Source organism: Hydra vulgaris, chromosome 03 (genome assembly GCF_038396675.1).
Source record: "Hydra vulgaris chromosome 03, alternate assembly HydraT2T_AEP".
Taxonomy (NCBI): Eukaryota; Metazoa; Cnidaria; class Hydrozoa; order Anthoathecata; family Hydridae; genus Hydra; species Hydra vulgaris.
The window spans coordinates 56,522,177-56,537,500 of record NC_088922.1 but is presented as its reverse complement, the minus strand read 5'-3'; the positions used below and the strand labels follow the sequence as shown (position 1 = coordinate 56,537,500).

The window sequence follows — 15,324 nt, the reverse complement described above, 5'->3', positions numbered from 1 at the left end:
CTAATATTTGGTATTTTTCATCACATTGTTTGTAGGTTAGGCCCTTTTTTCGATCACAAGTGACCCGAGATCTGATGTCCAATAAATAATTTTGATGATAAACCATTATTATTATTATTAGTTTTTCTAAAAATAAATTCCAAATAATATAGTTTAAAATGCTAATTGTTAATAACTTTAACAAAATATTTTTGATTTTATTCCTTTTTAGTAAATAGTTATTGACAAAACATTATATTTCATAATAAAAATGTAGATATTTCTTTTGTCACATTGATTTTAGACAGAAAAACTGTAAGTTAGCAAATTTCATTTTATAGAATTACTTTTGCAATGAGTTAAAAAGAGTTATAAATTCTTTTTTTTCTCCTTGGAATCAAATTAAAAAAAAAACTTAAAACTTTTGCAGTTTTGTAGATACTGACATAATTTTATTTTTAATGTTTGAATTTCGATTTTATCATTAATGTCCCTTAATTTTGCCTATATATATATATATATATATATATATATATATATATATATTTAATATACAGTAAACTCCCGGTTATTCGAAATGGCACTTATTAAAATTTTCTGCCTATTCGAAGCAGTTTTCATTTCCTGTGAATTTTCTTTAACAAACTCATGCAAATGCTGTTATGCAGAAATGCAGTTATTCGAACCTATAAATATATATATATAATTTATATATATATATATAATATTTATAATATATATATATATATATATACTATATATATATATATATATATATATATATATATATATATATATATATATATATATATACATATATATATATATATATATTTTAACAATTTATTTATCTATATATTTTATATATAAATATAAACCATATATATAAATAAGTTAAATATATATTTATATATTTATTTTTACTTTTTTAAATTTAATAATAATTATACTAATTCAATTACATTTTTTTTTACAATTGCTTTCAGACTACTAATGGTACAAGTTTTGTCTTTTGATTTTGATTCTGTATCTCAATGATATCCTGTCATATCGATACGATATTCTATTAATTGTCTTTTTATATATTGCATTAATATATATACAAACACTCACACACATAAATCTTAAAGAAAATATTTATGTTTTTATATATATAACTATAAATTGTATATTTTAGGCTTTTTGATATTTATCATTGTATGTTACTGTTTCTATTAAAAATCGATTTTGGAAGTATTGCGAGAGCAGAGTTCAACTTACACTTAATTTTTATTTGCCATTTCAATATATATTATAGCCACGTTTAATTACGTTTAATAATATTTTGCGATATTTTCTACAGCGCACTTAAGCGTTGATTCAACGTTATATTTCAACCTTTACTCGACGTCTTTGAGTCACGTTAAATTGACGTTTTACTAACAACGTTACAAATCCTTGCAAAACAGACTGCTTTAATAGCGTTTATGCAACGCTTTTTATGTAACTTTTTTTCAACGTTATGTTGCGACGTTTATACAACATTTTTTATGTAACGCTATTTCAACGTTTAGTTGTGACATTTTTGTAACGTCACTTAGTAATGTTTTTTCAACATTTAGCAACAACGTTTAATCAACGTCTATCAAACAACATTACATATCTTTGAAAAATCGATTACTTTGTCGACGTTTCCGCAACATCTTTTGCGACCGGTTTTCAATGTTGGTTTAATGTTGACATGTTTGCTGGGCTGTGAATACCACACTTTAGACAGAATGTCGTCATCTTTAACACTATCCCTATCATCTCTTGCTGGATTATTTTTTCTTTTTGTTGTGGTCTTGTTTCTAGGAGCATTATCTTTTTTTGTTGCTTCTTCTCTCAATCGCTTCAAACATTCATCACCTATTAGGCTTTTTCCATAGCAAAACCTGATGGTTATAACCGACCTACCATTCCCAAAAATTTGTGTAAACCTGAGCTGCAGTTCTTTGAGAAAAATATCTTTAATAAATGACTTTTTTGAAAATGAAGTAGAAAATGGTGTCATTGGTCTTTTTGCAGATGCTGAAGATGAAGGTGTGATTCTGTGGATGATGCTGCAGCTAACAATGATGTTGACAGCAATACACGTAGCAGTGATGTTGACGTAGAAGCATTATGAGCACTAGTGCTGGAAAGTACTTTTTTAGTGCTTGGATTCCTGATTAGCAAATATCTGCTTACATATGACAGAGTTATAGGCATCTGTCATTGTCTGGCTAGTTGCATAGATTTTTCTGCCTTCTTTCTTATTCTTTTTATGTCCGAAGCATTCTGCTAAACAAAGGGGTAATAAGCTCAATTATTGAAACAGTTTTTAAAGAAAAATTTAAATTGTTTCTACAAATAAATAATTTTTCTTTTCAATTTAAACTATATCTGTGTAATGTTTACAAAATTCAAATATCAATTTTATTTATCTGATCAATGTTTTAATCACCTTTTTAAACAGTTGAGATAAATTGGGGGCATTCAGCCCCTGCTAATTAAAACATTTATTTTTATAAACTAATTAAACTAATTAATATTCAGCAGAACCATATTTCTTTTAAAAAAATCCATTTAAAATATTCATTAGAAATTTAGTATTAAAGTGAATTTTAGAGTTATTTATAAATAATCTCTTAGACATTTATCTAACTCCCATTTCACTTGGCTATAATTTCTACCTTCATTTACTCTACAAATATCAGTATTTTAACTCATAGATAACATACACTGATAGTTAAAAACCTAAAAAAGTACTTACTTAGTTTATATGTACTTGTAATTGTATGAAAAATATACAAATTTTATTGCAGAAATAATTTTTCAAGTCAAAACAAACAAGCATTGACCTTTGAATGCGTCTGGGAAACAAACAATTAGGGCCAACAACACCGGGGGGCCAGGGATGCGTTACCGCTCCCCCCTCCCCCTTCATGTACACAAACTTTTTTGCTAACGGACCTTTTTTTTTATGAAAATTCTAGATATAGATAACTTTTTTTTAAATTAATGCCTTTCCCCCCCCCCCACCCTATTTCGAAACCCGTGTCGTCGACCCTGACAACAATACGCTAAATTTTAATTTGCAAAAGGAATATATAACGTACCCATGAGCGAGACTGAGTTTTTTCAAACCGAGACCGAGACGAGAAGTTAGTACTTCTCGTGAGACCGAGAACGAGACGAGACGAGAAATTTAACAATTTTCGAAAACAAATTTATTAAAATCCAAGTAAAAAAAAAAAAATGTAAACATGGTTTTGACAAATAGACACAAATGACATTTGTCAACTGTAAACAACTTTTTCAAATATATTCAGAATTTTTTTGCCAAACTTTTCCAACAAGACAATGTTTTCTCTGATTAAGATAATTGGTTCTACTTTTTTTGGGTGTAAGTTGTGTCTGGATGATCGGACGACATTTCCACCTGAGCTAAAAACTCTCTCTGATTTAGTTGAACTTGCTGGAATAGTTAAAATTTGTCTAACTAATGAAGAGAGTTCTGGCAATGTATTTGAATGCAATTTTCCCCAATCAAGAATCAGAAAATCTTTTTTGGCATCAGGGAGATATTCATACTGGCACATTTCGCTCAAAAAAGGATTCAGTTCAGATGTTAGCTCTTGTGTTTCAAGTCTGACGTTTAACTTGCGCTTCAGTTATGAATTAGGGGACGAATCTGATGAAAGGACTCTGGCAACAGGTTGGTACTCAACATTATCCTTAACCTGTGAGGCTAACCATTCTTTTGTTGTTTGAAATTTTTTGAAGAGCTTCAAGTGAAGTCCCTTTAAAGCAGGATTTAAGTAGTTTGCTGCAGCACTCAATAAGTTTCCAATGTGACAAAGAGGAAATCTTTTCTCAATGCAGCTTTTCAAGTATTTTGCATACAAGACACCGTAGCTAATTTTTCCATCCGTCTCAATAAATTGATCAATTTTGTCATGGATTAAATAAAGAGAATTGGCGACAGTGTTAATTATTGGAATAGGCTCAGCCGACCACGTTTCTGTAACTTCTTTAAGTGGTGCCAAAATTTCTACTGCTCCCTTGATTGATTTCCACTGTAATGCACTGATTATCTTTGAAGAAAAAATATCTTCATTTGCACATAAGCTGATAATTGCACTCTTTAGATGTAGGACAGAAGCCATGCAATCCAGTTCACTATTCCATCTTGTGTCAACAGATTGGCGTAACTGTCTAAAATTGATTCCTTGAGCGTCTGATTCTGATTCAAGCAACTCAGCTGCAACTGTTGACTGGTGAGTTAAAGAAGCCAAATCTTTGCATATTTGCAACGCATCATCCATTCCAGCAGTCACTCTAAATGAGTCTCGAACTGCACATTGCAAAATATGATTGTTGCACAAGTATTGGTCAAGGCGCTTTGATAATTTGACTGCAAGTTTCATGTTTCTTGCCTGGTTCTTCACGCAGTACATTGGCAAATCAGCAGGCAAATTTAGTTCTTCTAAGAAAGAGTCCAGCTTTCTTTCAATTAATATACCTATGTGTCTGCCTGGGAACTGGTGGACATAGGGTGTCCAGTGATGTAGTCTCCAATTTTCGTCAATAGCATGAAAAGTCCAAGAGATGTAGCTGTCATGAGCTCTAGAAGTCCAAAGGTCAGAAGTAAATGCAGCACTTTTTAGATTTGGCGTAATCTCCGTTATTATGCTCTTCATTCCAGCTTGAACTTCTCATGACCGAATTGAAAGCTTCTTGAATATGTTGTTCTGTGATAAAGGCTCAGTTTAGGGTTTGCAATGTCAAACAATTTCTTGAAACCTCTTCCTTCGACTGATGAAAAGGATGCCAGATCAGTGCAAAAGTAATCCAGCATTGCAGAGTCAAACTGTTTTTGAATGGAATTGTCTTTGTCATACATGGACTTTGTTTTAAGCATTTCGACCATGGTTCGTTTTTTCTTTTTAGGAGGAGGAATAAGAGAGTCGTCAGTTTTTTCAGAATACTCAACGTAATCTTGGCTATGTTGTTTTTTGAGGTGACGCTAAAGTCCGCTTGTGTTTCCATCTTTTATTTTCAAAGACTTTTTGCACGCCTTGCATTCAGCACCGTCACTTGCTTTTTGAAAATATCTCCAGATTATGTTTTTTCTTGGTGACATTTTTGATCGTTGAAATGAGGCAAGAATATTTCTTTTCAATATGAACATTATGTGTCAAGTTGAATTTCACTGGTAAACTAATGAAATTAGGTCGAAAGTGCACCATTTTATACAAAATGTTATTTTTTTTAAAATCTAATTAAAAATATTTAAAATCTAATTAAAATTTTTTAATTAAATTTTAAAAAAAAATCTAATTAAAAAATCTAATTAAAAATCTAATTAAAATCACGGAGTCAAAATATTAGTTAATTTGAAAAACAAATTATTAAGCAATTTGTAAATAATAATAATTTTTCATTTGGAAATAGTATAATATTTCAGTCTTGTTCTACTTCTCGCAAGAATTTTCTATTTCTTGTTTCTCACGAGAAGTCCCATTTCTCACGAGAAACGAAAACGAGACGAGATCTCGCTCATGGTTAATATAACGGCATTTCTATAATTCTCTAATTCTACCGACAATTTTTCATGTTTTTCAATAATTCTACAAACTGTGAAGAATTTATACATATTCAGGACGTGGACTGTAATGATTTTCTTCAGATATATCGAAATCGCAATGGTAAAGCTTTTCCGGTGATAACAAGTATTTTAAAAACTGTGGTGAATTACGTCTTCCAAGATACTAACAACAATTAGCGGTTGTTTCTTAATATAAACATTAATGTATTTGAAATGATGTGGTCTTCGTAGAGGTATGGGAAAATTACGCCAACGTAATTACTTGTAATTAAGTTTATTTATTTTGTGGTTCTAAACTTTATATAAAAAGGGTGATATTTGTAAATAATTTATTCGCAGTCAGATGAAAATAAAATAAAATTGATAAACGAGTGAAATCATTAGTGTCTCAGGGAAAGTATTAAAAAATTCCCCACACTAAAAGGTGGCGACACTGCCAGGACCTACGAAACCTACGAGTTAGTAAAGAATGGACCAAGAGCGAATTTACCAAAGAGAAGTCAGCATGATAAGAATAAACATTAAAAACATAGAACGCAACACGATTAATGGCGACAAATCAAGCATAATCTTGGCGCTGGACAAAATAACAAATTTATTGGGAAGATTTGAAATGGCAAAGGATGAGCTGACCAGGAAAATGCTTGACGACGGCGAAAGCATCGATTCAGTTGAAGAATGGCTTTCGAAACCAGTAATGGAAGTAGAAGCAGCAATTGAAATCAAAAACAAAATGGTGGACAAGTTGGATTCGATAAATAAAAACGAATGCGTCAGAAAATTTGAGTATGAAAAGCAAATAGTGGAACAGCAGTTAACGATTCAAAAAAAAGCAGAACAAGCCTCATTGAGAAAACTTCAAAGCGAAGAAGAATGGTATTTAAAGAAACTAAAAATGAAAGAAACATTGCGTAAATCTCTTGGAAACGAAAACGAAGCTACTAAACAATCTGTCAAACTTCAAAAGTACACAATTACAAAATTTAATGGCGATTATAAAGACTGGTTGCGATTTTGGAATCAATTCACGGTAGAAGTTGACAACTCAAACATATCGAACATCAGCAAATTCAACTACTTGCTGGAACTTGTCGAAGGAAAGCCCAGGGAGGATATACTTGGTTTACCTCATTCGTTGGAAGGATACGATGAAGCTAAACGCATACTACAAGAAACTTACGGAAAAGATATTTGGGTTCACAAAGCATTGATTAAAGATTTGGAAGGATTGACGGCTATACATAGCTCGTACAAAATCAAAGAAGTTCACGACTTTTACAACAAGCTTGCAAGAACTGTACGAACATTGAAAACTATGCAGAAACTACAAACGGCTCAATCATTCGTGTATTCATTGATGGATAAACTTGGACCAGTTCGTGAAATACTTACACAAAACGATGATGGATGGGGAGAATGGGGACTGGAGCAACTTGTCGAAAAGTTGCAAAGGTACATTGAAAGGAATCCGTTGAACTCAACTTTTAACTCAAGCGACGAACAAACAAAGGGCGATAAAAAGAACACGAACGTTCAGTCAAGGCCCTATGAACATCGAAGCACTACGTTTAAACAATACAATGGCAGTCTTTATGACAAAGAAACCAGGGCAACTAGTGGAAAGCATGGATGTGTCTACTGTGGGTTACAAAATCACAAAAGCGAAGATTGTACAAAAGTACTAACTGTTGCAAGACGCAGGGAGATTTTAACAAACAAAAGATTATGTTATAACTGCATTGGTTACGGACACTCGGCGGTAAATTGTAAATCAAGAGGATGCAGAAAGTGCAACAAAAAACATCACACGTCCATTTGTCAAGATAGGAACGCAACAATGGATGGTAACATTGAAAATAAAAAAGAAAACATGGGAACGGTGCTTAATGCAAGCACAACTATTCACCCAACAGTGATCGCAAAAGTAAATGGTGAAAAAGTAAGGATAATGTTGGATACGGGTGCTGGAAGTTCCTATATATGTACGAATTTGATAACAAAACTAAAGTTGAAACCTACACGAAAGGAATATAAAAGTATTGAACAGCTCTATGGAACTGTGGACAAGCGTGTGGAAATATATAAGGTTACGCTAGAATCAACGACAATACCGGAATTTAGCATCAAAGTCGAATGCGCCAACGCAGAAAAGGAAACACTCACCTTTTTACCGAATCCGATGATCAAGGATGTTAAGAAGCATTTTGCAAAATTGAGGAGGCTGAAATTTAGCGATGATGAAGGGAGTGACGAACTTCAACCTGTTCACATTATACTCGGTGCGGCTGATTATCAGCGAATAAAAACCACGGAACCGGTAGTTCTCGGAAAAAATCCGGATAAAGATCCCGGAGCCGAATTAACGATGTTGGGATGGACTCTTTCTGGGAGACGAACACAATTTAGTTCAGGTATTGAGAGAAGTTTCTTATTGAACACTGGTCGTGATGAGTTTGAGCAAATGTGTAGTTTAGAAGTACTTGGATTATCGGACACAAATAGTGAGTCAATGTTCCACCAAGACTTCAGCGAAAAACTGCATCAAACCGAAGAAGGTTTCTATGAAACCAGAATGCCGTGGAAAAAGGGTGTTGTTAAACTACCAAATAACAGAAACCTGGCTCTTAAAAGATTGGGAAGTGTGACGACTCGATTGAAAAAACTTAAAAAACTAGAACAGTATAATGAAATAATGATGGAACAGATCAATGAGGGAATATTGGAAATGGCACCAGAAAAACCTACGGGAGAAATTATTCACTACGTTCCTCATCAAGCAGTAGTCAAGGAAAATGCCAAGTCAACAAAAATGAGAATTTTTTATGATTGTTCAGCTAGAAAAGACGCTCAGTCACCTTCATTAAACGACTGTCTAGAAGTGGGACCATCGCTGCAACCATTAATTTTTGACATACTCGTACGAAATCGAATGAATAAACTCTGCGTTTTAGCTGACGTGAAGAAGGCGTTTCTACAAATTCGAATACACGAAATGGATAGAGACGCACAACGCTTAATTTGGTATAAGGACTTGAAGAATATGGAATTAACGGATTTACGATTTACAAGGGTGATTTTTGGTTCAAGTTCAAGCCCTTACATTCTTGGTGCTACCATTAAAAAGCATATATCAAAATACAAGGACATTTATCCTAAAACGGTGCTTGCTTTGGAAGAAGATACTTACGTCGATGATATACAAGCAGGTGGAGAAACGGAAGATGAACTTATCAGGTTTAAAAATGAATCAACGCAAATCTTAATGAAAGCTGGGTTCCAGCTGCACAAATGGCATAGCAACGTGAGCAAATTGGAAAGCAACGCTGAGGGCAAATCAACAAAAATACTTGGGATTCCTTGGAACAAAGAAACGGATCAACTATCGATTGACTTTACTGCTTGCATCAATAGTGGAGATAAAGAAGTGATAACAAAAAGGAAAATGCTATCCGCCATTAACAGTGTTTTTGACGTATTGGGATTTAGTGCACCTATTTTAATCACTGGAAAAATATTATACAGTCGGCTATGCTTGTTAAAACTCGGATGGGATCAACAAATTCCATATGAACTTTCAGAAGAATGGAAGACCTGGATCAAGGCAATACGAATTAAAAGAACTATTTCAATTCCGCGGAGCGTTCTGTCTGAAAGAAGTATTGAAATGGAGCTCCATGGATTTTCAGATGCAAGTAAATCAGCAGTATGTGCATGCATCTACATTGCAGTGAGCCACCGATATTCGAAAACCAGTAACTTACTTGTAGCGAAAGCACGGATCGCACCAAGGGATCTTAGTATTCCTAGACTGGAGCTGGTAGCAGCACACACCTTGAGCAAGTTAATGAATCACGTTAGGAAGACATTGAACAAGTATAATATTATTGAAGTATATCATTGGGTTGACAGTACTGCAGTACTTTATTGGTTAAAAGAAAGGGGCAGTTGGTCACAATTTGTCAGGAACCGAGTTCAACAGATATTATTAAATGGAGAAGTAAAATGGCTTTATGTCCCAACAAAAGAAAACCCAAGTGATCTTGGATCAAGAGGAGTAAGTCCTGAGAAACTAACAAGTTTGTGGTTCAATGGACCTATATGGTTAAAACACAAAGAAAATTGGCCAATTCAATCAGAAATATTTGAAACGCCGAACGCATTATGTGAAACTATTCATTTAAGAGAGAACGTCAGTATGGCAACAGAAGAAATAAAGGGACTTCATATATTTAAGGAAATATTGAGTAAACACAAGTATTGGAAAATCATAAGAATATCATCTTTCATAAAAAGGTTTATTTACAATTGTCGGAATGAAGAAAAAATAACAGGACCACTGAATGCTGAAGAGATGATAGAAGCGGAGTTGGTGAATCTTAAGTTACTACAAGAAGCTGTTGCGATAAAGTCCAATGTGGAACTTAAACAGGATGAAAAACAGCTTTGGAGGTGTCATGGAAAAGTCTCTGGGTATAATCCAATATTTGTACCAAAAGGTTTTCAACTAACTCTAAAAATTATTGAGTATCATCACGCAAAAACGTTTGTGGCAACAGGGAAGTGGTTACTAACACTTAAGAAGGATGAAAATCTCGCAAACTATCTTGCTACCACAGCCATAAAATGGAGGTTTAATTTATCAAGAGCGCCATGGTGGGGCAGAAAGCGGAATCGAATCGGAAGAGAATTTAGAAACCAAGGCCGAAGAGGATACCTTGAAAAGAGAACCAAGACAGGCGAAATTAAATGCACGACAAATAATCAGTTCCATCATGGAAGACGAGATGGCTGATTAAAGCCGAAGTCTCAGCTTTAATCGGGGGAGTGTGTGGTGAATTACGTCTTCCAAGATACTAACAACAATTAGCGGTTGTTTCTTAATATAAACATTAATGTATTTGAAATGATGTGGTCTTCGTAGAGGTATGGGAAAATTACGCCAACGTAATTACTTGTAATTAAGTTTATTTATTTTGTGGTTCTAAACTTTATATAAAAAGGGTGATATTTGTAAATAATTTATTCGCAGTCAGATGAAAATAAAATAAAATTGATAAACGAGTGAAATCATTAGTGTCTCAGGGAAAGTATTAAAAAATTCCCCACAAAACTAAATCATTTTACAATCGCAGGATTACCCCAGCAGTAACAAAATCGTATGAAAAAAACAACAATAATAAGATGTTTTAAAGTTAAAAAATAAAAGTTGTTTATATAAGTAACATCTAAATAACTTTTTATGACTTACTTTGGCAAATAATTTTCATCTATAAGTAACTTTTTTACGTTAACTACTTATGTTATTTACTTTAGTAGATGTCAAATAGGGGTTTGACGACACCCCAAGACACCTTTGGAGAGCTCCCTCTCTTCGGTCTGCAAAAAAATATTTTTGACACCCAGAAAATTTTGTAACCCTCCTCGGAGAGCTTTTTGATACCCTTTTTAAAAAAACATTTTGACGCTCGTATTTCGTTTTAACTTTGAGAATTTTTAATTTTGCTTTTTTTTTTACTTTAGTTTCTTAAATGAATTTTACTAATTGTCTGCGTCCTTTTAAGCAGTAGTAAAAAAATTTTGTTGATTTGATTTTATTTGGGGTGACATAATCATCACGCAACTTTTTTTATAACTTTTGGACTGTTATTTTTACGCAACTTTTTTAGGTAAATATTATATTTAAGCTTTCCACCAAATAACTTTCCATATAAGATAGTGTTGAAGTCGAAAAAAATTTTAAAGTAAAAATTTTTTGTTGATTTGATTTTTAAACTGATGGTTTGCGTCCTGTAAACAGTAGTAAAAAACATCTCGTCGGTATATAAGGGAAATGCATTAAGTCTACTTTTGGCAGTATCGAGTAATTTATTCCACTATTTAGTATTTTAAATTCTCTATCGTTTGATATACCACAAACTATTACACAGAAAACTATTAATTTAACTATTACGCAAAAACTTACTCGCTCATTGTCTTAAAATGATGTTTTTGGACTCGAGTGCATTTCCCTTTTATACCGATGACATCGCATAATTGTATATGATGACGTCATAAACTTTAGAAATTTGACAAAGGTTATATAATCTTTGTCTAATTATATATATATTGTTATTATGAGTGATGGATCCAAATAAAGCGCAAGCTCTTGCAGGTCTTAAAGATTTACTACGAGAAAAATTTATTACTCTCAATGAATGGAAAGAAAAAGTAGAAGTACAATCAGCATCTCTTCAACCAAAGGTTAAACTTTCACCTAAGCTAGAGGTTAAGCCTTCAATTGCACCGAAGTTCCAGCTAAAAGTAAACTATTAGTCAAGCCTCCAGCTAAAAGCAAGCCATCTTCTATCGATGAGTTAAAACGGTTACTCTTAGAAAAATCAGCTAGAAAGAATTTACTAGAGAGCTCAACAAGCTTATGCCGATGCCAGAGCGTACACCTTAACCTGAAATTATTAAATCTTCAACACAAAAGTCAAGTAGAAAAGATCTTAATAAAACTTAAAAAATCTTATTTCACAATATAGTACAAAAATAAATGCACTTAATTTAAAAATCCACTAGGAAACCGGTCAGCTTACAAATTATGTGGCTGAATTACCACATGGTTATAGACTCGAGTCTGAAGCCCTTTTGTTTATAAGTAAAATGATGCCAAATATAAAGAAATTAATAAAAGATAAACTAAAGAAAGACCGTCAAAAGGTTTCATTGATGCTTTTAGCTGAAATGGAGAAAGCAAAACTTGAAAATGAAAATGTTTAAACAAACTCTTTACCTTTGCTCTGATGTTGCAATTAATAATAATACAAATGATATCAAAGAAATGCTTAAAAAAGCTTTAGCGAAAATTTTGAATTGATGGAAAAATTTGTATATGTGGTTTCTGATTGGCGACTTAATTGTTGTAAAGCATTACACTTTGGGTTTGCATAATACAAACTTTTCCGAGGAAAAAGTTACATTAAGACTCCTGCTTGTATACCAAAGCGCTGCATTATAAATGTGAAAAACACAGACAATCGATGCTTTAAGTGGGCTGTTCTAAGCGCACTTTACCCTGTAGATCCTCCAAAAATTAAGGGTAAAACTACAGTTATGCAAGGTCAAAAAATGCTTGAAAAGCTAAGTTTTGATGACATTGATTTTCTAGTTAAGATGAGTGATAATGCAAAGTTTAAGCGCTGAAACCCAACTTTATTAATCAATGTATTTGCATGGAATAAGGGACTTTACGCTCTTTATGTTAGTAATAAAAAAGATAAAATTGATATTGATTTTTTAATTATTCAAGAGGATTCAGAAAAATTACACGACATATGGGTTAAAAATTTAGCTGGTATGTGTTGCTACAATAGTAATTATAAGGCAACAAAATTACTTGTTGTTAATGTCTTTATATAAACTCTCGGGTTGATCTACTGGAGGATTATAAAGAAAACTGCTTGGGAATCGGTGAAAAAGCTCAGCAAACTATAATGTCTGAGAAAGGTAAAGGTTGTATCTTGAAGTTTACAAACAATCACTAGCAAATGCGTGTGCCTTATATCATCTACGCTGATTTTGAATGACTTAATATTTCAGTAGAAGTTACTTCTGAAAATCCAGAAAAAAGTTCCACTTGCTACTTGTTATATAAAAGTTCAAAGTGATAGACTTGCTGAAGCTTCGATTTTATATCGTTGTGAGAATGTTGTAGAGTACATTCTGGAGAGCCTTTAAACTTGGAAATAATAAGCGATTCTTTAGAAATCCAGAAGACTTAATTATGACTAAAAATGATATGGCATTATTTAAAAATGCTCTAGAGCTTTCTATTTACGGTGAAAAACTTGATAACGATAAAGTTTGTGACCACTCCCTTATCACGGGGAAATACCGAGGCGCTGCTTACAGTGAATGCAAACTCAAGCTACGCGTTAGACCTGACGTAACTATGGTCCCCGTAGTTTTCCATTATCTAAGAGGTTATGATTCTCACTTGATTATGCAGGCTCTTGGTAAAACTAACCAAGGCAAAATTAGCTGTTTTCCTAATACAATGGAGAAATATATGACGTTTAGTGTACAGTTTATCGATAGTTTACAATTTATGAATTCATCTCTTGATGCTTTAGCGAAAAATCTTGAACTAGGTGACTTGAAAATAACCCAAGTTGTCTTAACAGAAAAGATGCTAGTCTTGCTGAAACAAGGAGTTTTGCATAAGGAGTTTTACACCTATGAATATGATAACAGCTTTGACCGATTTGATTAGCTATGCTTACCATCTTAAATAGCATTTTGATCAAAGCTACCGAGGAGTGGAATTACTGTTGAAGACTATTAACACGTCCAAAATGTCTGGAAAGCCTTCGGTTGTAAAACTTTCGGTGGTTATCATAATATTTATCTTCGGTGATTATCATGATATTAAGACTGACGTTAAATTGCTGGCAGATGTATTAAAAAATTTAAGCAAATGTCAATGGTTAAATACGGGCTTGATTCAGCGCACTACTTTAGTGTCCAGAGATTTCATGGGATGGTTTGCTAAAAAAGACAAAAGCGAGATTAGAGCTTTTGACAGATATAAACATCCATTTATTCTGTGGAAAAGGACTTCGTGGCGGGATTTTTATAATCTCAAAATGTTTTGCAAAGGAAAATAACTCACGATGTCTCGATTATGATAAAACTAAACTAAATAGTTATATATCTTATCTCGACGCAAACAATTTGTATGGTTGTGAAATGATGCAGCTGTAGGAGACTTTCAGTGGTACTATCCATCAATAGAGAAAATTCTTTCAACATCTGAACACAACCCTTCAGGTTATATTATTGAGTATCCCAAGGAACTGCATAACACACATAACGACCATCCACTCGCTCCCCAAACGATGGAGATTAAAGAAGAACAGTTAAGTAACTATCAGCAAAATTTAGTTAAGAAGCTTAACCTTAAGTTTATAGATTGTAAGAAGCTTGTACCCAATCTTCGAAATAAAGAACGATTTATAAGTACATTATAGAAATCTTAACCTTTACCAATTGTTAGGGATGAAAGTAACTAAAATTTACAAAACTATCAAGTTTAACCAAGAGCCATTGGTGGTTCTCTATATTCAAATGAATACCGATTTAAGAGCTAAGGCTACTGCAGCTTTTGAAAAAGACTTCTTAAAGCTGATGAACAATAGCGTATTTGGAAAGACTATGGAGAACCTTTGCAACCGTATATGAGTAGACCTTGTTTGCGAAAACAAGGAAGATTGACTAAGGAAGCTTGTTGCTGAACCAGTTTACCTAAGCCATGGCATATTTGATAGTAATCTTATGGCTATTCACAGCACAAAAACTTTAAAAAAGTTTAAGCTTAATTAACCCATTTAAATTGGGAAGGCTGTCCTTGATCTTTCAAAACATTTTATGAATGATTTCTGGTACAACCAGATTAAATCAAAATATAACCAAAAAGCACAACTGCTCTACACTGGTACAAACAGTCTATTGCTCCAAGTGGAAACTGAGGGTATCTACAAAGACATAAAAGAAAAATCTGAATAGTTTGACTTTAGCGATTATCCTTGGGATTAGCTGTGCTATGATATAAAAAATAATAAGGTTGAAGGCAAGGTAAGTATGAAATGCAAGGACGTACAATTTCAGAATTTATTGGTCCTTAGCCTAAGATGTATTCTGTTCTAGAAGCTGGCGGAGAAAATAGAAAAGATAGCTAAAGGTGTTAGCAACAT

General features: G+C 33.1%; 1 protein-coding gene across 1 annotated transcript; it reads left to right on the top strand.

The window, feature by feature from the left end:
• Positions 1 to 6,059: 6,059 nt before the first annotated feature.
• Positions 6,060 to 10,382, top strand: LOC136078783 (uncharacterized). Its single transcript, XM_065794590.1, has one exon. It carries the CDS (start codon positions 6,060 to 6,062, stop codon positions 10,380 to 10,382), a length of 4,323 nt encoding a protein of 1,440 aa, XP_065650662.1.
• The last annotated feature ends 4,942 nt before the right edge of the window (positions 10,383 to 15,324 follow it).

Coding starts and splice junctions, on each gene's coding strand:
- LOC136078783 (XM_065794590.1), top strand. CDS start 6,060: ATGGACCAAGAGCGAATTTACCAAAGAGAAGTCAGCATGATAAGAATA.